At 37.9% G+C, this 21,070-nt stretch overlaps 2 protein-coding genes across 7 annotated transcripts in view; one reads left to right on the forward strand and one right to left on the reverse strand.

Moving 5' to 3' along the window:
• Positions 1-399: 399 nt before the first annotated feature.
• Positions 400-19,588, reverse strand: haspin (histone H3 associated protein kinase). 3 transcript variants are annotated; one of them, XM_017461572.3, is made up of 18 exons: positions 19,530-19,588; positions 18,410-18,614; positions 18,164-18,298; positions 16,046-16,276; positions 15,866-15,965; positions 12,381-12,847; positions 9,695-10,505; positions 9,423-9,597; positions 9,189-9,331; positions 8,899-9,084; positions 7,592-7,677; positions 6,253-6,315; positions 6,037-6,128; positions 5,817-5,896; positions 3,461-3,549; positions 2,990-3,132; positions 1,939-2,041; positions 400-757 (listed from the first exon to the last, which is right to left on the reverse strand). In XM_017461572.3, the coding sequence occupies exons 2-18, from the start codon at positions 18,571-18,573 to the stop codon at positions 553-555; spliced, it is 3,273 nt and encodes a 1,090-aa protein (XP_017317061.1). In that variant the 5' UTR covers positions 18,574-18,614; positions 19,530-19,588; the 3' UTR covers positions 400-552. The 3 variants fall into 3 exon arrangements, with proteins under 3 accessions (XP_017317061.1, XP_017317060.1, XP_017317062.1); XM_017461571.3 differs by having other exon boundaries at positions 12,381-12,913; XM_017461573.3 differs by lacking the exon at positions 19,530-19,588 and adding an exon at positions 19,088-19,332 and having other exon boundaries at positions 12,381-12,913.
• A 454-nt stretch (positions 19,589-20,042) lies between these two features.
• tarbp1 (TAR (HIV-1) RNA binding protein 1) overlaps positions 20,043-21,070 on the forward strand; it is a 56,752-nt gene continuing 55,724 nt past the window's right edge. For 2 of the 4 annotated variants that reach the window (XM_017461576.3, XM_017461574.3), the window contains exon 1: positions 20,043-21,031. In XM_017461576.3, coding sequence (XP_017317065.1) covers positions 20,107-21,031 — 925 coding nt within the window. In that variant the 5' untranslated portion in view covers positions 20,043-20,106. The remainder of the gene's footprint in view (positions 21,032-21,070) is intronic. The other 2 variants (XM_047152107.2, XM_047152106.2) reach the window with 1 other exon arrangement.

Consider the following 21,070-nt stretch of genomic DNA (forward strand, 5'->3'; position numbering starts at 1 on the left):
ACTTTCTGGCATGGAAACTGCACTCAACAAAACTCCACGACTTCTTCCCTGAGCCAGTCAGGCTACTCAACTAACTGCTGCCCCAAACACCCACCTGCACTAATCAAAACCCTTCCCAACAGATACCATTATACAGTACACCCCTCAGTTGTATGCACACCTGGAAGGAAACACTTTACATGTGCTGCTGCACTTTTCTCTTTTTAGTACCGAATTGCATGACATGGTTTCGTTGTCCTAATTATTTAATGTGTACTGTCCTAATGCACATCTAGCAAGCTCAAGTATTTGTACTTTATGTAGTCCTGTGTATCATGCTACTGAATTGCTGTTGCACCATGTTCCTTATTACAATGTATACTACTTATTTGAGGAATGACAAAAACCAACTCAACTTGATCTTTTTACACTAACAAAAAAAATCTCTTCTTTATTTCCTATTCAAATCTTTTTACAAATAATTATATACTTCACTTTACAATGTCCTTTACAAGTATTTAAACAGGCCTGGTAGCACTGATTAAAAACAAATCAGTACAAGATCAGTGGAGATCACTGAAATAGAGTGGAGTGCAATAAGACATCTTTGGCTGAATGGTAGTTGAGGATCTCTGAGTGAAAGGACTTGAGGTTGCTCTTCAAGGCCTTCTGCTGGCTGGTGTGTGGTTTGTTCCTGTACCTCATGGTCAAAAGCTTATCTGCCAGATAGTGTAGCCACAGTACGTTGGAGTGAGGGTTATAGTCCGCCCAGCAGTTACTAAAAGATGAGACGATTAAAATCAGTAAGTAAAATGAACTAAAAGTGAGCAAAAACAATCCAGAAATTTAATTCATTTATTCAAATTCAAAAGAAAAGAACATATAAGCAAAGTTTATAAAGGAAGAAGATAAATTACTGAGCAAAAAGGGCTATTATTCATGCTAGTAGTTTGGAATGGGCAATCTGGCGAAAAATATATACTTTATCACAATTTTCCAAGCTGGATCACAATCCATATAACAATTAATTCAAATTTCTGAAAGTTACTGAACAGAGCAACTTTAGCCCTATTGATAGATATATTTCTAAAAGGAAACAACCCCATAACAGACACCTTAGCTCAAAGTACCGTTTGAAACTATTTTAATTAACTTTACTTCCACACAAAATGTAATTTTGTCTTCAGTGTTTAAAAGTGCAATAAATGGAAAGGTGATTGACAGGGAATTAGTATTTTAAAACATTTATATACTGAATACATTAGTAGAGTTGGTTTAAATTATTATTTTAAAACAAGCTGGGGTTTTTATTTATTGGGCTTTTTTCCCTGTTACTCTTTGCATTGTTTGTACAGCTGAGGAATGGTGGTGTTAGAAAAATATTTGCGACTTAAGTCATCACAAGGATTAATGATCTTTTACAAGCCTTTATATTCGATCATTTTGATGGGGATTATATCCTTATCCAGGTAAAATGTCGTGGCATCTGCTTACTCGTTTTCAGTTACAGAATACCTTTTTCAAACACGTTTGTTACGGTGCTTGCTTTAGCCCTGTTTCTGGCTACAGTGCTGCACCGTGTCCGTTATGTAAAATCCACCAGTTCTATATAACTGATGTTGAATTTCTTAGGAATGAACTCATCAATGCCACTATGTTACCAAACAAAATGAGGAGGAAAAATAAAATAAGGAACTGCCTACTCTTGATTATTATTGGTTTGTTCCTGTGTGTGTGTGTTCGGGAGAACACAAGCTGGATAATATAGTTTGGGTCTAAAAACAACCTGCGATGCCTGAGCATTTTCAGTGCAACTGACAAAATATGTTTTATCATGGTACTCGTGATCTCTCTGTGAAAACGGATGGTAGAGACAGTGTAATCATTCACAATCTAAAAGTCATCCCACCCACCCCTTTCTAGTAGTGTTACTCAGTTTGCTTAGTTAGAGATGCTTACTTGTTCTCGTTCTTCATCAGACGGTAAATTTCAAATTGATAGTCACCCTGGCCCATGAATAACTCCTCTTCATTCGCTATATCACAGGACACTGTTAAGCCATCTAAAAGCGAGAAAGATGGCAAGAAAAAGTAAAAACATTTTAAACTGAAGGCTGATTTACACTGAAATAACATTTTTAAATGTTAAAAAACTTTTTACTTAAAGATATTTAACAATTCTGGTGCTTTTCAGTCTCATCTCTACCGTAACTGAATGCTTTTATGAACTCTTCACTCAAAAGGATTTGTAAAAACTAACTCTACATAACACGTTCTTTTAGAGATAGTACCGATGAGTATACCATACCTCAATTAACCCCTGATCGCACATGAGCACCACAAAACTTTAAAGAAAACACAAGTAATCATAACTGCTTTTACCTTCAAGCTCCAGTGTTGGAATATTGGACAAAACATACACGCCATTTCCTGACTACCTTAAGACCGTTATTTTATATTATATTTGAAGTATACACCCAGCATCCAGTTTATTAACACCTTTATTGAGGTGTTTAGGAACACCTGTACACTTGCACATTCATGCAGTTCTCTAATTAGCCAATCATGTGGCAGCAGCGCAATTCAAAAAAACCATGCAGATACAACTCAAGAGCTTCAGTTAATGATCACATCAAACATCAGAATGGGGAAAAGGTGTGATCTCTGTGACTCTGACCATGGCATGGATGTTGGTATGAGAAGCACTGAATTCATAAACTGCTGATCTCCTGGGAATTTCACATTAAAAAACAATCTCTAGAGTTTCCAAAGAATGTATGTAGATAACTGCATGAATGTGCAGGTGTACAGGTGTTCTAAATAAAGCAGGCGGTGAGTGAATCGTCGTGTAGTTAAAATGTATACTGCTGTACAGAAACATCCAAAATCAGGGAATTATCATCGGATTGTCTATTCATTTTTCAATTCAGAGAAATTCTCATCCATGTTAATAGCTAACGTATCCTTTAATTGTGAAAGAACATGAAGACGTGAAGAAATTTTGAACTCACCGATCTCAAGACGCGAGAGTGAATAGTCTATAACGTTAACATGAACTCCTCGTGTCTCTATAGAGTGTACTGAGCCATTCAGAATAAACTGATTACGCTTCTCTTTAGTAGTTTTCACCAGAATATTTCCCCAATGCAGGTCTCTGCAGAAACAGAATTACATACAATAAATAATGGACAATATCCATTAGGTTACTTTACACAGAACTAATAATCTTCAGTACACTTTAGCATAACTTAATATTCAGTTAAAATTGATTAATTGAAAACAGAGGCAGACAGAGAAAACACTAAACTAGGTAGCTCTTAATACTTACATCTCTGGAGTCTGAGAACTACCAAAACTTTAGCAACTGTCCCTTAGGTACCGACTAGAATGCATAATGTTTCATTCAAGTACTATTGCTCCAAAATAAAGGTCAGCCTGAGCGTGTACTGGTGGCACATGCAATCCTGGGTATGTAGCACTACCTGTGTTCGAAGAAAAGTGCCTCTTCAGCAACAGCCAGAGCAGCAGTAACCTGGTGCAGCACACTTTTAGCTTGCGCCATAGATGTGAGCTACATACAGACAAGCACACAAACACACACTGATCAGTTACAACACATTTCTCCTCAGTCCTAATGGCGGAGTACGTAAACTGTGTCTGCAAGATCTTTTTAATACTTTAATACAAATGCACTGGATCCACTGTGACCTTGTCCAGGATAAAGTGGTTAACTCAAGATGAATGAATAAATTTGGGAAAAGTTGCTCACTCAACTCAAAACACAACTATAGTGGAAGTCCTAAGTTGTTGGCTATTATTGCATCAACTACTCTTAAACCTTGCCCTAAACAGTAAGTGCAACAAACAAGCAACAACGACAATGACGACAGGTGCTGTACCTTTTTTTTGACGAATACCTTGTTTCTATGTCACAAGAACCGATACCTCGCTACCAACATTTTTAAAACATGACGGTACTTGTTTTTCTGCATTACCGTTGGTAATTAAGGTACCGTGTTGTAATTCTTCTGGAACTGAAGGGGGCAGCAAATACGCGTGAGTGTTTTAGTCAGTCCACAAGTGGTGAAGAAGAACGCCTACAAGCACACGGGAAAAACTACAGAAATGGTGACAATTTTAGCACCGCCCCGACTCGTTGAGAGAAAAGGTATCTGGTTGCCGGTGTGCAACCGATGCTATCGTTCATTTCAAACAAAGCGAGGAAACACCTGGAATTTGGCGAAGCACCTGAAAGACGGTCCTATATTATGTTTGTTTGAGGCAGCTGGCATTGTAGCTGTGAAAACCAGCTAACGTTATGCTCCATGTAATGTTAGCGATAGCCGGTTATTTGTTAACGACGCTAACGCATTGCGATGTTATAAACTACCTCCTAATGGGCCACCATGCATCGCCATTCAGCCCATGTCCTGTCAGCTAAATGTAGCCTAATGTCACTAATAATTATTCACATGTTCATGCTTTTAATAAATCTTTTTGGTCTGTCACCATATCAGTGAATTTAAACTAATGCTTGCATTCAGAGTATAAGGTTAGCACCTTAGCACTTGTTATTAGCACTCTTTTATTAGTCATTGTCAGACTGTAACTAAAATATCCCCCTCTCTCTATCTTTTTGCCAGCATTAGCCAGAGGAGGATGTCCTCCAGGAGTTTTTAATTTTATTTTTTACACCACACCATGGTATCGACTTTGGTATCGAGTATCGTGTACTTTAGGTGGTATTGGTACCGACTACTAGATTTTTGGTATACGCGACATCCCTTCTTGTTTCTATTTTGTGCTGTACTGTTGAACATGAACAGAAACTGATCCATGAGGCACAGAATAGAGTGCTACATGACCCTCTCTCTAAATATTAGAAAGCAATTAACCAAAAAAGGCAACTGCTCCCATATAGTAAATCGCTGTAAAATCCTGTAACAATCATTTAGTCTGACGTATGCAAATTTAAACTCGTAAAAGTAAGTGTAAAACACTTCGTACTACAATTATCATAGCTCCTGTAGGTCCAGTTAGCCAGCGAATTTGCAGATACAAAGATGTAGTGATGCCTCATAGGAGAACTAAGCAAACTCATTAAATGTTGCTGTTTACTTGTAACATGTTACACATCTATGTTTCCAGCTGAAGTAGAGATGACAGGCCTGATGTCTGTTTATATTTTGCTTTTCCAGGGTAGACAGAAGAGGACTTTGCCACATAAGAGAACCTTTAAATGATTACTGTTTGGACAAGGTTTCAAGCCAATTCTAAGCCTATTTTTCCACCAGATCCAGTGCAAGCACTGCAACTTCCAACACACTCATCTTAGCATGACCTTTGCACATTTAGATGCTAAATAAACAATAATTTAACATGTTATTCATTTAATATTTAAATAATAAAACCTACTATTGTACTAGTTAAATTGTACTAACTATTGTTTAACTACTGTAAATATTTATTGTAGTATTACAGCAATGTGTCCTTCAAACTGCCACTAAGCAAACTCATCTGATTAACAAGCATTATCTAATCTCATGCAGCATCAAAAATGTAATATTTACTAATCCGATGCAACAAAAAAAAAAGGTTATTGGTAAATAACCTCATTGTTTGCCTCTTCAGTCTTGGTGTAAAATGGGCTTAAAAGGCCACAATGATAAACTTGGAAGAATATTGGAAGTGGAGCTGCTGTGGTGTAGCAGAACATTTATGTGCAAATTTAATATAATTAAATACTTTTAAGGTCCTTACATTTGCAAGATGCAATCTAAAATAAACAAAGACTTTTTAAATGACCCAAAATCCTGATGTAAATCCACCTGCATGTACCTTTCCATTCATATTCTCCAAATCACTGCCTCCAAACTCAAACTCCAGGATCAGAAAGAGCTGCTCCACACCAAAGAAATCTGTACACATACATATATACATAACCAAGAAATGATCATTAGTAGCTAAATATTTAACTGAGCATTTATTTTGAAACTCTGCTTGAAGATATGACATATGGATGTGTGTGTGTGTGTGTTTTCTGGAAATATGGTTTTACCAGGTCGGTCATTCTCAGATCCCTTTTCTTTGGCAAACTTGTCCCATGCTTTGAGCAGAGCACTGGGATAGCACCCACGCACACAGTGAAGGCTAAAACAGAATTGTAAACATTGTAGATTCATTACACACAATTAGAGTTGCTAAACTGGTTTCAAGCATTTTAAATATCTATTGAGAGTCAAAGGTAAAAGCCAAATTAGCACACGTATCATACTTAAGGAGGCCGATGAACCCATTTGTTTTGTTGTGCTCCTTGGAGTTGAGTGCACTTAGCTCCCTATGTGAAAAACAAATCAGTGCGATAAACATTACCACCCAGATGATCACATTTTTGCACAAATAAACTTAGAGTAACTTTAGTCTAGACCTGAACCTCTAAACCGTGTTCACAATATTAGCATATTGGCAGACAATTCCTGTGATAAAGTATGAATTATCTGCTAATATGGTAATATTGTGAACATGGGTTAGAGGTTCAGGTCCTCTATAAAACATATATATTTTAATATTAGAGATGCACCGATACTAAATTTCTCAGCTGATACCGATAACCGATTATTCAAAGTAATCTTGGCAGATACCAATAGTTCTGCATTTTATGCCTTCTTATGAATTAATAATAATTAATTTAAAAGTATTCTGAAAGAAATGCAAATAAAAACTTCATTCTCTCCATTTCAAAAAGTTGTTTCACAGTAACTGGTCTCAAACAGAAAACACATTACTCTAACATTAACACATGAATTCAATTCTGAAAATTAAAGTAAGATTTCTTATCTTACTGAATGTTATTAATTCATATTAACATTAACTGAATTGTAAAAAAACCTCCTGTTAGTCTCACATTCACTCTCCACAAACACAAGCATTTCTACTTCAATCACTGAACATCAAACTGGTAATACATAATATAAACTTTTTTATATATTAACATTAACTGGATATGAAATATACTACTCTACAAATATATTTTTCTGTGCAATATATACTTTTTTGTCAACTCGTCTTCATTTAAATTTTTCAATGGTGTACTGGCGCTTTAATTCAGCTCAAGGGCGAGCGGGAAAAAAAAAAAAACTTAGACTAGACGCAGAAACTCCTGATTCCCCTCAGCTCACTTGTTTATGGTTTATTTATATATATATATATATATATATATATATATATATATATATATATATATATATACACACACACACACACATACATATATATATACACACACACACACACCACACACACACAGAGAGAGAGAGAGAGAGAGAGAGAGAGAGAGAGAGAGAGAGAGAGAGAGAGAGAGAGAGAGAGAAGGGTATAATTATTGTAATCATTCCTGGCTTTGAATAAACTTTGTAAATTCAGACAAAGAAAGTGCGAAAGAAATTCATGGCCTAAGTTAACTCTACCTTGTTTATTTTATTTTTCTGTTCTTTCCATGATTTAAAAAAATGTCATTTTGCTGTTATAACTGCAAATAAATTGTTGACTTCCAAATAATTTTACCCACAAAAAATCCAACAAAAACTTGAGGCCTTACTAATGTAAAAACATACTTGGAAATAATAATTTCATGAAGAATTTCACCAAATGTTTTCTGTGGTTCACCATTGACTTTCTGATGGCCTTCCACTGGAATAATCTGAAACAATACAGAGAACAACTAATTACTTACTACATGAGAACAATATAAAAAAACAATTAAAAAAAAAATATATAAATAAAATGAGAAATGAAATAATGTTTAATTACTATGGGTTGCATTTAATATCAATTTGACATTAAGCTTAGTTCGCTAGTTCCTTAGAAAGCTATTAGTCTTTTTCCCAATATGGATCATGCTTGTGTTAATCTACTTTTAATTAAGACTCTTTATTGTTTAAGATATTTAAAAAATAAATATTTTATGCTTGTATATTTATCAATTAACCAACAGTATCTCATTGCTATTATTTTAATTCAATTAACAGTGACCACGAGCAGAGAGCTTACATTTAACTATTTATGACAGACCTCCTGATTAAAGTTTAAACAAAAAAAGATTGGTATCTGGGTCGGTATCGTCTGTAAAAATCCTGATCGGCGTATCAGTAATAAACACCATTAAACTAAAGCGCTTTGCATCTGACGGGTAAATGAACTCACCCAATCACATCCTATATGAGATTATTCAGATATATACACAATATACGCAGAGCGGTTTGAGAATTGGCTTTGGAGAATTTGAAAATGGCTAATAGTGAAACTTTAAATATATTTAAGAGGAGCACACTTCAAAGAATGAACATTGAGGTTTATTGTATTTGTTTACAAGGCGGAACAGGTTAACGGTTGTTATTGCATACAGTCTGTAAAATGAACTGAAAATATTACATTTAGTTTATCAGAAGGTAAATTAATTTGTCATGGCTCACACTATGTTCCTACATTCTGTCATAATTGACAAGTTTTCTCATGCCTACTTTTGCGTTATATTGTAGCACATTAACGTTACAATCACTAAAAAAAACCAACCCTAAAATTCAACCATCCTCCTAAATTTTTGCAATTAGGAGAACAAGTGCTCCTAAAAACAATTGTTACCATAGAGCTGAGTTAATGTGAGCTGATCAATTGAGGTTTACATTAGTTCGTCTTCTTATGATAGGATTTACGCACTCACAAAATTTTTTCTAAAATAATGAGATTTTCACGAACACCAAATGGATACCAAATTTTTCATACGAACGATTTACAAATAAATTAATTTGCATCCAGCTTGATAAATGAGACCCAATGATTACTCGGTGGTAGAACTGCTAGCATCGCTCATAACTTCAATTGGTAACAAAACCTAATCATTTATAAGGTTTAGCTTGCTCACTTTAAGAGCCACAGTCTGATTGGCATCGTTGACCATGGAGAACACCTCTCCAAACGTGCCCTCTCCAATCTTAATGCAGTGTTTCATGCATTTGGCAGGAATGCAATCATCAAAGAAAAGGGGGCCTTCCTGCTGACACTCTTGGTACACTTTTTCAGCCTCACTGATGTCTTCGTTAGAAGATATCTACAAGCAACAGAGGAAAATAAATGGGGGAAACATCTCAGTCAAAAAACATTAAGGGAAGCATTAAAATAATATACTTTCAAATGTACAGGTAAAGACCTAACCATGGAGGTATTGTTCATGCTGGAACGGAGCAGGTGAGAGGAAGCTCGATAAGACACTGGGGTGCCAAACAGATCTAGACTGGTGTTCACCAGCCCTGGATCCTTGATATTGGAAAGAGCCAGCCGTCGAGGAGTTGGAAATGCTGCAAAACAAGTGAATAAGTATGAACACGTACAAAGTTTAAGACTGCTTCTAGAGGAGGAATCATTAGTGTGCATGTTTCTCAGACGCACCTGTCGTCTTCTTGTGTATGGACAGTGCAGCTTTGAGACGCCCCCAGGTGTGTGTTGTAAGCGAGTCTGGAGTGAAGCTGGTCAGAAAGGAGGAAAGGTTCAGCAGTTCTACACGGAGAGGGGTCTTAGGCAAGCCAATCACTTTGCTGCTCTGCAGCCAGCCACAAGCAGATTCCTATGTTTAAAAATAAAGACCAACACAGAATAAAAAACACCAAACAATCCTCACTCTGCTTATTCCTACAAATTCAATAAAGGAAGTAGTACATTACCCCCATGCGTGAATCGGCTCCAGTGGGCAGGGGGTCATTGGATGAGCGGTCTCCTGGTTTAGTCCTAGTTTTCTGCCTCTGCTTTCTGTTTTGTTCACCCACACCTCTCTTTGACCATCGGCTAGAATTCAAGCCACTCACGCATACTTTACGGCTGGTAGAAAGACCGTTGTTTTCTTTTGCCACCGGCATTTTACTGGGAGCTGTAATAGATGCAGGGGAGAGGGCAGATCGCATGAAGGAGGCAGACAGCCGTCTAACTAGCCCTCCAGTTTGCATTTCACTGCCGGATGATTGCTCTGCTGATTCAGTGCCAACCAAGCAGGGGAAATTCTTTAAGTTCCTGGCATTTTGGCGTCTTTTGGATTCTAAAGTAATAGGAGAAGCAACCTTGGCCTTCTGGGTCTCCATTATCCCCTGATGGGCCTGGTGGACATTGCCCAAGTCCAGATGCTGGAGGCAGACAGTGAGGCAAGAGGACAGGCACTCTACCTTAAGACGATCAGTCTGCATTTGGACTGAACTGCTGAGATCATTACTTGGAGGTGCAGAAAGCGAAGAAACGGACAAAATGGAAGATGTGCCTAGTGAAGAGGTTAAATGGCGAGCTTGGGTACTGGCGTCAGACATGGCATAATCTGAAGACATTTGACAGGCTTGCTTGTCATGGTAGCTTGGTATAGCAGCTGCTGAAGTGGCAGGACCCGCCTCCAATCTGGGTGGATATGTTTTCTCTACGTCTTGTTTCCCATTATCACTTTGATTCGAAAGAATGTCCAAGACATCTAGCTCCTCCAGCATGACGCAAGCCCTAACAGAGCACAGGATGATTTTTTATTTATTTAATTTTTTTTAAAGGTCTAAAAACATAAAACCACAAAATCTGATTTTAATTAAAAACTAGGGAATTTTGCTATTTTCAGTAGCTGTGTATATTAACATATCACTTCTCTCTATAAAACAATCAAGCATTAAAAATACAAGTTAATTTACACCAGTATGCTCTTAACCAAAGAATACAGTGTATACAATTATACGTTAATCAAAAACTACTCACATAATAAAAAAATTTTAAAAATCATGAAAATGTTTTTAAAAAAAGGTTTATTTAAAAAAACAACCTAATTTTCATTTGATTATCATACAAGTATTCATACCCATCCATCAGTACTTTGTTGAAACACCTTGGCAGTGATTACACATTTAAACATGGGCATATCCGGGCAGGGAAAATTACAAGCTTGGCACACCTTGATTTGGTGTTCTGGAGAGTCACTAGGGCACGTCCTCCAAATTTAATGCTACTGTACGTGTCCACATGGTGCGAAACCAACACGAGTAATGGGGGCAGTATAACATCATGTGACACTGCGTCCACAACTGACTACACAAACTAGTGTTTGTCTCAAAGTGCCCAAATATGTACTGTTCTAGACCTTTATTGTAGTATTAACACTAACTGCTTTTCTTTTTATTAAAAAAAAAATCTCTCATGCTCTCATGTAGCTTTCAAAAGGTATGTTTTGCATACCAGTCTTCTGGATTTTCTAAAAGAATGCATTTGAATGCAAGGTCAGAGCTTTTGATTTGAGACACGGCTCAATGCAACAACCATGACAAAGGCAGATAGTTGTAAAGAAAGCAGAGCTCTTTAGTGGGTTTGACACTGCTGTGCATGAAATCCCTCAATGTCACAGTTTGACTTGGGATGTTTGGCTCTGATGTCCCATCTACTGGATGTTAATCCTCCAGATGTACATAACCTATGCAGGCAAGTGTGAACAATGTCATTAGCAGTGTGTTTCAAGTCATTTGGTGTTGTAGGCGTACACCTCACCACAGTGTATTTTCCCCACTGCGATCTCATATCCTGAGCACTCAAGCAGGTTTTTCGCAAAACAAGTCTCTACTTTGACCTCATCCATCTTTGTTACAACCCTGACAAGCTTCCCAGTCCCTGCTGCCCACATGATGTTGCCAACACTGTGCATTACTGCAGGGATGTAACTGACCAAGTGATTGGCAGAGCCTGGTTTTCATTAGATATTACCCCTGTCAGTCAGACCACAGAATCTTGTTTTTTTTTTTTCTTTCCCCCAAAGACTGGGTTCCTTTTAGCTAACTTGAAGTGAGCAGTCATGTGACTTTTACTTTTACTAGGAGTGGTTTCAGTCTAGCCACTCTTCAAGAGACCGTGTCCTTCTGGCAGGTTCTCTCATCATTACACAGGACCTCTGATGGTCATTTACAGCTACCTTCCAAAACCTTATTCAGCTCCCTGATTATAGCTTCAAAGATTAGCCAACATAACCAATTACACAAACCATGAAAAAATAATCAGTGTGGAGTTTTACACCTGATACATATACCAAAATGTCTAACACAGCGGTATTTAAACTTGGGAGTCACAAAGTGGTGGCAGGGGGGTTGAGGGCCTATTTCTGGGTCACAGATTCTGACATGGACAGTCAACTGTCCACAAAAAGAATTTAGCACAGGTGAATCACATTGTAGAAATTTGAAAATGGGATGCCCCTGAGCTCATGATTTCGTGGTCTGAATACTTGTGCAAGTTTTTTCAATTTGCATTAAGAAAATAACTAAAAGATGCATCACACTTTAGTCTAAAACTTTTTTGTGTATTCATATTACAAATTCACAAATATGTATAATAAAAACAGCTTACCTCCCTTTCAACTGCTTCAGGTCTGGCCGATCGGAGACAGATTCAATACTTGAGCGGCGTTTCTCCGATCTCAGTTGTGATTGTGCATTTGCATACTTTGCATGCGCCTCCATCTGTTGTACTGTCGCAGTTTTTGGGGTGTGCTTTGCACATTGTTTGCTCTTCTGCAGCATGCCACGTTTCTGTGGTTTGCTCATTAGCTCACTGGCTGTGCTTTCATTTATTGGAGGCTTGTCCAACTCATCACAGCTAAACGAGGAGATCTCACTGATCGAGGGCTCAAGGCAGTGTAGGTTTCGTTTAGAAACCACGGATGGTGTACTGCACAGCAGTGGGCGTTTACAGGACATCAGCTGCTCTTCAACATTGTTAAATGAGACTTCACGTAATACTGCGTCCGAATGTCTGTGCGCGCCACTGTGAAACACGACAGAAGGCTTAGTATCGGACTCCTGCTGAGTGGCGGGCTGAAATGAAACAACACCACAAATAAAGTTTTTTGAATTATTCAAGGTGTTGCTGGAAATTCCGAGCTGAGGAAAAAAAAAAAGAAAAACAAAATAACCAAAAGACACGAGAAAAACAATTATTCTCTCAGTAGAATGACAGACAAATTCCAAAATATTTCTATAGCCAGTTCTATACAATGTTTCCTTTGTAACAGCCTTCTTTATGGCTCAATTTTATCAACTTGTAGTAATGGTAAATGGTCTGAACTTATATAGTGCTTTTTTAACCTTAGCAGTTCCAACCTTCGCTTTATACTGTGTCTCATTCACCCATTCTCACACACACACCAATGTTAGCAGAGCTACCATGCACTAACTTGCAATCGGGTTCAGTGTCTTGCCCAAGGCATGTGGAGTCACGTGGGCCGGGAATCGAACCGCCAACCCTACGATTAGTGGACAACCCGCTCTACCACCTGAGCCACAGCCACTGTGCAAAGACTGCCACACGGTGTAGTAAATATGCCTATTTGTGATACATCTGGATGTTCCAATCAAACAGCTGGACCAAGCAATGTACGATTCTTCAAGGCCCCGAAAGTTATAATAAATCAAGGCCCTAAGACTCGGATATTATCTGAAGAAAGGTTATTGAAGACTACTTTTATTTCTAAGAATATCACAAGAATGGAAAAGTGGGATTGAATGATTGTCAGTTCAAAACATTTTGCTCTTTTGATATTTGCTTTTTACTCTCATGAGAAAGTAAAAAAGTCATCAGTATGAATTTATATGGCAAATTCTGAACTACCAATCTTACACTGTTTAAATCGTTCACCCTCATAACTCCATAGATATGGTGGATTAAACAAACTTTGACGAGTTGTACAACTTAGAGAATTGTAATTAAAAACATTCTTAACAATACTGACAAACAGTAAAGATCTTCCAGGAGACATCTTGGCAAACATTTTGCTGCTAAAGTACATGCAAGTAAATTGTTGCTGGGGGTGAATGAAAAACATAATGAAAGCTGCTGGATTTTGCTGCAAAAATAAGACGCAAGTACAACAGTGAAAGTGTCCAGAAGAACCGGGACTGGGTCTGCAAGACGCTCAGTGAAACTTACAGTTCATTTCCTCATAAAATTGCACTAATTCTACATGAGAATACTATTTTCTTCTAAGCATAGGGTTGTCACACCAAATACTGCCTTTGTTTCACTTATTACGGTTTAATGCACCTTATAGTATTTTTTTAGAATGGAGAAACATTTAATATCATCATTTTTGAAGGCATCTTTGCTCTACAGCATTTCTTTGCATGTGCCTAGGACTTTTGCACAATACTGTTAATTTTTTATATATATATATATATATATATATATATATATATATATATATATATATATATATATATATATATATATATATATAAAAATTATACACACACACAGTGGGGGAAACAAGTATTGTAAGTGTCAACACTTTTCAGTAAACATATTTCCAATGAGGCTATTCACATGAAATGTTCACCAGACTTTGGTATTAACTCAAGAAATACAAAAATATAAAGAATTCATAACATTAAAGTCCATAAATGAAGTTATGTGTAATGAAGCAGAATGAGACAGGAATAAAGTATTGAACACGCTAACTGAAATGTATTTAATACTTAGTGGAGAAGCCTTTGTTTGTAATGACCGCTTCAAGATGCTTCCTGTATGAAGAAATTAATGGGCCGCAGTATTTAGGTGTGATTTTGGCCCATTCTTCTAAACATATTGTCTTTAAATCTTGTTCAATTGGATTCAAGTCAGGTGATTGACTGGGTCATTCTAACACTTTGATTTTTGTTTTTGAGTGCTTCCTTTGCTGTACGCTTTGGATCATTGTCCTGCTGGAACGTCCACCCACATATCATCATCATCCTCCTGGTGGATTTCAGCAGATTCTTCTCAAGCATCTCCCAGTAAAGGGCTCCATTCATCATTTCTTCAATTATATGAAGTCTGCCAGTACCATGTGATGAAAAACAGCCCCACACCATGATGCTTCCACCTCCAAACTTCACTGTTAGTTTAGTGTTTTTAGGATGATGTGCAGTGCCATTTCTTCTCCAAACATGGTGTGTAGTGTACCAAAAAATTCAATTTTGCTCTCATCTGACCAGACTACACTCTCCCAGTATTTCTTAGACATGTCCAAATGAGTTGTAGTAAACTTTAAACAAGCTTCAGCATGCCTTTTCTTTATTAATGGGGTCTTGCGGTGTGAGCGTGAGCAGTGGAGTGCATTTCCTATTGCTTTCTCTGTGACGATGGCACCTACTGCCTCCAAGTGTTTCTGGAGCTCTTTTCGAGTAGTCCTTAGCTCTTCTTCTACTCTTCTGACTCCCAGGTCAGAAATCTTGCGAGGAGCTCCTGTGCGTGGCCGGTTGATGGAGTGATGTTGCTTCTACTTGCGGATAATGGTCCCAATGGTGCTTACTGAAAAATTCATAAGTTTTGAAACACACCTGTATCCGATGCCATCAATATGTTCCGTAACAATAAGGTTGCGAAAGTCTTGGGAGAGCTCTTTGCTTTTACCCATCATAAGGTGTTTCTTGTGTGACACCTTGATAACAAAAAGCCTTTTTATAGACCATCAATTTAAAACCCAGCCGATGTTAATTTGAACAGGTAGGGGGTATAATTACTTATGGATTTCAGTTGGTTCCTTGCCTTACCTTGAAGAACTGCTTTTTCTTAGCGTGTTCAATACTTTTTTCTTGTGTCATTCCACTTTATTACACATAACTTTATTTACGGACTTTCATGTTGTGAATTCTTTATGTTTCCAGATTTCTTGAGTTAATACTGATATCTGGTGAAAATTTAATGTGAATAACCTCATTGGAAATATATTGACTGGAAAAAAATGTTGACGCGCTCAATACTTATTTCCCCTAATGTATACACACACATACAAGGTCGTGTTAAAAAATAAGCACACACACACTGTACACAAACATACACAGTATCAATTTTCTTACTCTCTGTTCAAACGGGTGCTTTTCGGATTGCAAGCGGTGCACTCTCTTGCGCTGTGTGACGAATCTATCCAAGTGGGGCAGACCGACCAAGTCTCCTTGCCTATTTGGAAAGAAGGAACCACAATATGTAGATATGTAGATATAGATAGACAGTTTAAAGTCTTTTGAAGAACTACTTACTTTACATGTTTGAAATTAGAAGATGTATTCTGCCTAAAGGCATTTGAACATTTATTATTAGTGACAAAACAGTCACTCTCATTCTCACTGGTGCTGAGAACTGGCTTCTTTTTTCTTATCCTCCGTGTGGACTGACTGGCATGTTCCACCTTGCTGGATATGAAGTCATGTATGCCTGGTGAAGTGCTTGTGACTGCAGTCTTCTTAATTAGTTTGGTGCCTGGTTTCCTCCTGCATATGGACATCATTGTTTAACTACAGGACTAATGGCAAATATTAAAAAAAGAATATCTAAAGAAATAATTTAAAAGCTGTGAGGTTTATACACAAGTTTTTATCTACAATGATTAACAGCATCAAGGACTATATTTGTTTAATGTACATTCCCCTCCAAAACTATTGGAACAGCAAGACCAATTCATTTGTTTGTGCTGTACATCAAAAACATTTGGGTTTGAGATCAAAAGATTGATATGAGAAGAGGACTGATATTACTTCTAGATGTGTTAAACAACATAAAACATAGAACTGTTTATATAAGACCAGCCAATTTTTAGGTGAGCAAAAGTATAGGAACAGATAAGTTTTGAAGTAAACAACACTTAATATTTGGTTGCATATCCCTTGCTTGCAGTAACTGCATCAAGCCTGTGACTCACTGACATCACTACATTGTTGGTTTCCTCTTTCGTGATGCTTTTACAACAGTCTCTTTCAGTTGTTGTTTGTTTGGGGATTTCTCCCTTCAGTCTCCTCTTCAGGTGGTGAAATGCTGCTCAGTTGGGTTAAGGTCTGGTGATTGACTTGGCCAGTTTAAAACACCCCCCCCCAATAAAGTCCTTGGTTGAGTTGGCAATGTATTTTGGATAATTGCCTTGCTGCATGATAAAGTTCCTCCTGATTCATTTGGATGCACTTCTCTGTAAATTGGCAAAGGGCTTGTATAAACTACTGAAATCATTATGGTGCCATCGTCATGAGTAACATCATCAGTAACCATGTTTCCATCCACATATTTTCATGCAAATTTTGGGATCTCAAATTTGTTTTAAAAAAAAAGCTTTACGGAAACACCAGATGCGAAAAGAATCTACAAAATGTGCATAAAATTTTTTTGCATAATTGAGGTGGATAATTTTTTTTTTATTCGATAAGAAAACATGCACATAAACTACGATAGAATCACATTAACCAAATAAATTCCTTGATGTGCATCTAAATAAATAAATAAATGTCATGTGACTGCTTCAACAAATCATGTGATTGTATAATTGGCTGATGTGTTGGAATATTTAAGGCACATGGTCAACTTATACAGTAGAATAGCAGTGTTTTTTTTCCACACAAGTTAAATTTGCAAATTAGATGGAAACATGAATAATAAAGAGTAGTGAGCCCATTAAGGATAAATGAACGGTGTTTATTTTTGGCTTATGATAGCTGTACCAACAGAGGGACACTGTGTGTTTGGGCCACAAGCACTAAATATAGTGTAAAAAAATAAATAAATAAATAAATAAATAAAACATCGCAGCATTGGGGCTATTTGGTACAAGGTAGGTCTCCTAAAGACAAAAAGCAAGAGGATCAAAAACAGCAGCTAAGCACTGCAATTCTACGTAACTGGCTCTGATATCATGATAATTCCACTGAATAATACGAGTACTTCTCATCAAGTAGGCAATACATACACGCCTAAAGTTCCAGGTCAAGGTCAAAAGTTACAGGTCTCAGGTCACGGCCCTTGGTATTCAATATTAGTTAGATTAGACTGCGGGCGCACGGTGGCTTAGTGGTTAGCACGTTCACCTCACACCTCCAGGGTCGCGGGTTCAATTCCCACCCTGTGTGGGCGTGTTCTGCCAATCCTGTGATAGATTGGCACCCTGTCCAGGGTGTACCCCGCCTTGTGCCCCATGCTCCCTGGGATAGCCTCCAGGTTCCCCGTGACCCTGAAGAAGGATAAGCGGTATAGAAGGTGGATGGATGGATGGATTAGACTGCTCTGTTGAAACTTTGATTCTGACTGGTCAGGTTCTGAGTACCTAGCTTTTGGGACACAAAACCATAACAGTATAACAGCTTCTTCAAAGAAGAGAAAACAACGGTGAATATTACCTGGGAGCTGTTCCTGGAATAAAAATACTTTCCTCGTCACTCTCCAGCTCTTTCAAAGCTTCCATAGCTTTCTGCTTCGCCATGCGCACAGTCCTGGAGCTGCCTGCAGCCGTGCTTTTTTTGTTATTGGTTTTCCTTTGGAGACAGAGAGCAGAAGTGAATTTCAGAACGTAAATCATACCGTCTAGATCTATAAGACGTAAGAGACGAAACAATGGAGTTTTGCACACAGATGCTTTACATTACCGTCTCTTGGACGTGGGCTCTGGGAGAGACTGATCAGATGATGGTGTACTGGAGAAGGAGAACACTTTCTTTCTCAGGTCAGGAGAAAACCATTGTTCCACTCTGCGCTTCTGTTTGCCATAGGTCTTCAAATATGACGGTTTACTTGGACCAAACACACTCATCCTGTAGTGGGTTTTTTTTTTTTGTAATCCCCAAAGGTCAACTGAAATGCATCATAAGACAAAACATGGTCTCCAACTTAAACGGATTTCACTAGATCCAACCACCTTGTTGAACAACTTTTATCTGTACAATGTATTATACCATCTCTGAAGAGCTGTTGTTGGATAATAACTGCATTGTCAGAAAACACACTGAGTGTTGTATTCCAAATAACACTACTGATAAAGCAATGATCCTTTTCTGCATCCAGGTAACCTTGCTACTGAAACATTTAACCACAGTCTAAGGGGATAAGACTGGATAAATAAAGAATTACACTACTGTAAACTATCTCAGATATCATTTTACTTACAAATTAATGACGTTTGGATGCCTAATTATATTAACAACAGCTAAATACATATAAACACAAGTTAGCTAACATTAGCTAAAACCCCATTTAGGGCGGTTACTAACACAAGTCTAACCGCCTAATTAAAAAATCAACCAAACGTTTAAAAACAACCTTTTTACCTTATATGTCTTTCGACGGTGACAATTTCAATGAAAATGTCATTCGCTAAGCAAAGTTAGGATTTGAACGTTGAAATATTAAACGTGTGTTAAAGACAACGGATAACTGTAACCATGTTGGCAAAGCGCTTCTCGTTCAAACTGATGGACGCTTTTGATTGGCTGCGACTCTTTGGGCCAGCCCCCCCTACTGTCTAGTAGTAGTAGTAGTGATGTGTCGTGCATGAATGATTCGTTCATTTTGAACGAATCTTTACTAGGACTCGGAACAATGAGATTTCTTGGGGTGTGATTTGTTTACGGACAGACAGACAGACAGAGAGAGAGGGAGAGAGATTTTAATTATATTCTGCTGAAATGAACGAAATGACTCGAAAAAAGATTTTTTAATTTTGCTGAACGAGATTCAAAGATCCGAGTCAGTAAAATGATCCGAACTTACCATTAGTATGCCGCTGCTTCTTCTTCTTTTCTTTTTTTTTCTTTCTTTCTTTTCTTTTTTTTTTTTTTTTTGGTGTTTTCTGGCGGTTGGCGAAGCAGCATTTGGGGGGAATTACTACCGCCACCAACTGGCTGCAGTTTCTTAATTCGGATTTTTCATTCCACATTAAAAGGTCCAGTAGTTAAAAAAATTCTCCAAAAGATATGAGGAAGAAAGAACTGAGCTAGAGGTGCAGACTGGAAAGCAAAACATGACATTATTTCTGGGAAAAACATCTGGAAAAGTGCACCGTCCTGTAATAAATTATCTGAAAAATACTGGGATAAATGAGAGACTTTAGTAATTTAGCATGAATATCTAGTATATAGTTATTTATTATTATTATTATTATTATTATTAGTAGTAGTAGTAGTAGTAGTAGTAGTAATGTTATTACTTTTTTTCTTTCCCTGTCGATCTACTGCCCACACTCCAGTCCAGTAGATGGCGGTAATGCACCTTAAGTTGGTTTGCCAACCACCATTAAAACCAAAAGAAGAAGAAAAAGACAAGGCAGCGTGTGGAATTCTTCAACATCATGTCTACTTTTTTGGTCAAGGTTTTGGTGTCACAATGCCATGATATCGAGCGCACACTGGACATGTTATGCTGGCCGAGTTGTTCGTGGCCGGAAGTAGAGAGGGTTGAAGCCCTTGGTTTATTTATCAGAGAGCTTGTCCTCAACTCGCACTCCAGTGCAGAGGTTTATAATGGGTTTAAGACCAAGGAACGTTTTATTTGTAAAGTGCAATCAGTTATCTGGAACCATTGTGTACCACTGCTGAAAATGATCTCAAGTGAGAAAATTGCATCTCGGGAGGAAAGTGTTCCCCAAACTAGTAAGAGGAAGGAGATGCTCCATGCCACTTGTGCACTTCTTCTGATCTGTGTGAGGGAGTGTGAGACTGACTCCCTGGAGGAAATAGCACGTTTTGTTTTACCTGCTTTGTCAGGAAAGACTGACAGTCATGGGGACATGCAGAAGCTGGATGTTGATGTGGCCATAGAAGTTCTGGCAGTATTGCTCTCAGGTGTTTCATCCAATCCTGCCTTAGCTAAGAAATCCCTGTCCTGTACTCTTTGTAGTGTGAAGGAGCTTTCAGACAGTTGGGTGTCCAAAATCATTGTCCGTATCTGGTTCACGTGTCTTAACTCCTCGAATAGAGAAATGCAAGCAGACCTTCTCTCTTACCTTTGGGGGGATTTACTGGCCTGGTGTGAGCTGGAGGGCACAGAAGTGGTGACTGCACGCCTTCTGCTATGCCTTACTGCCCTTTCTGACTTCCTATTCTCGGTGGATGAAAGGAGCTCCAACCCAGAGATGTCTCACACTTTCTTCAGAGTGGTCCAAGCTGGACTTGTACACAAGGACACTGTGTCTCGGAAGAGGGCACTTTATCTGCTGAATAGATGTGTCTCGCTGGCAGAGGCATACGATGGACATATTAATATGTGTGAGACAGGTAAGGTGTTTGGTGTTTTTGTATGTTTTTTTTGTTGTT

The sequence above is a fragment of the Ictalurus punctatus genome, chromosome 29 (genome assembly GCF_001660625.3).
Source record: "Ictalurus punctatus breed USDA103 chromosome 29, Coco_2.0, whole genome shotgun sequence".
NCBI classification, from domain to species: Eukaryota; Metazoa; Chordata; class Actinopteri; order Siluriformes; family Ictaluridae; genus Ictalurus; species Ictalurus punctatus.

Excerpts from the sequence above, each read along its gene's own strand:
- haspin (XM_017461571.3), bottom strand. The coding sequence starts at position 18,573 with ATGAGTGTGTTTGGTCCAAGTAAACCGTCATATTTGAAGACCTATGGC. Across the intron at positions 3,550-5,816 it reads TGGAGAATATGAATGGAAAG|CTCACATCTATGGCGCAAGC; the intron begins GTACATGCAGGT and ends GTCTGTATGTAG. Across the intron at positions 3,133-3,460 it reads GCACTTTTCTTCGAACACAG|AGACCTGCATTGGGGAAATA; the intron begins GTAGTGCTACAT and ends CTGTTTCTGCAG.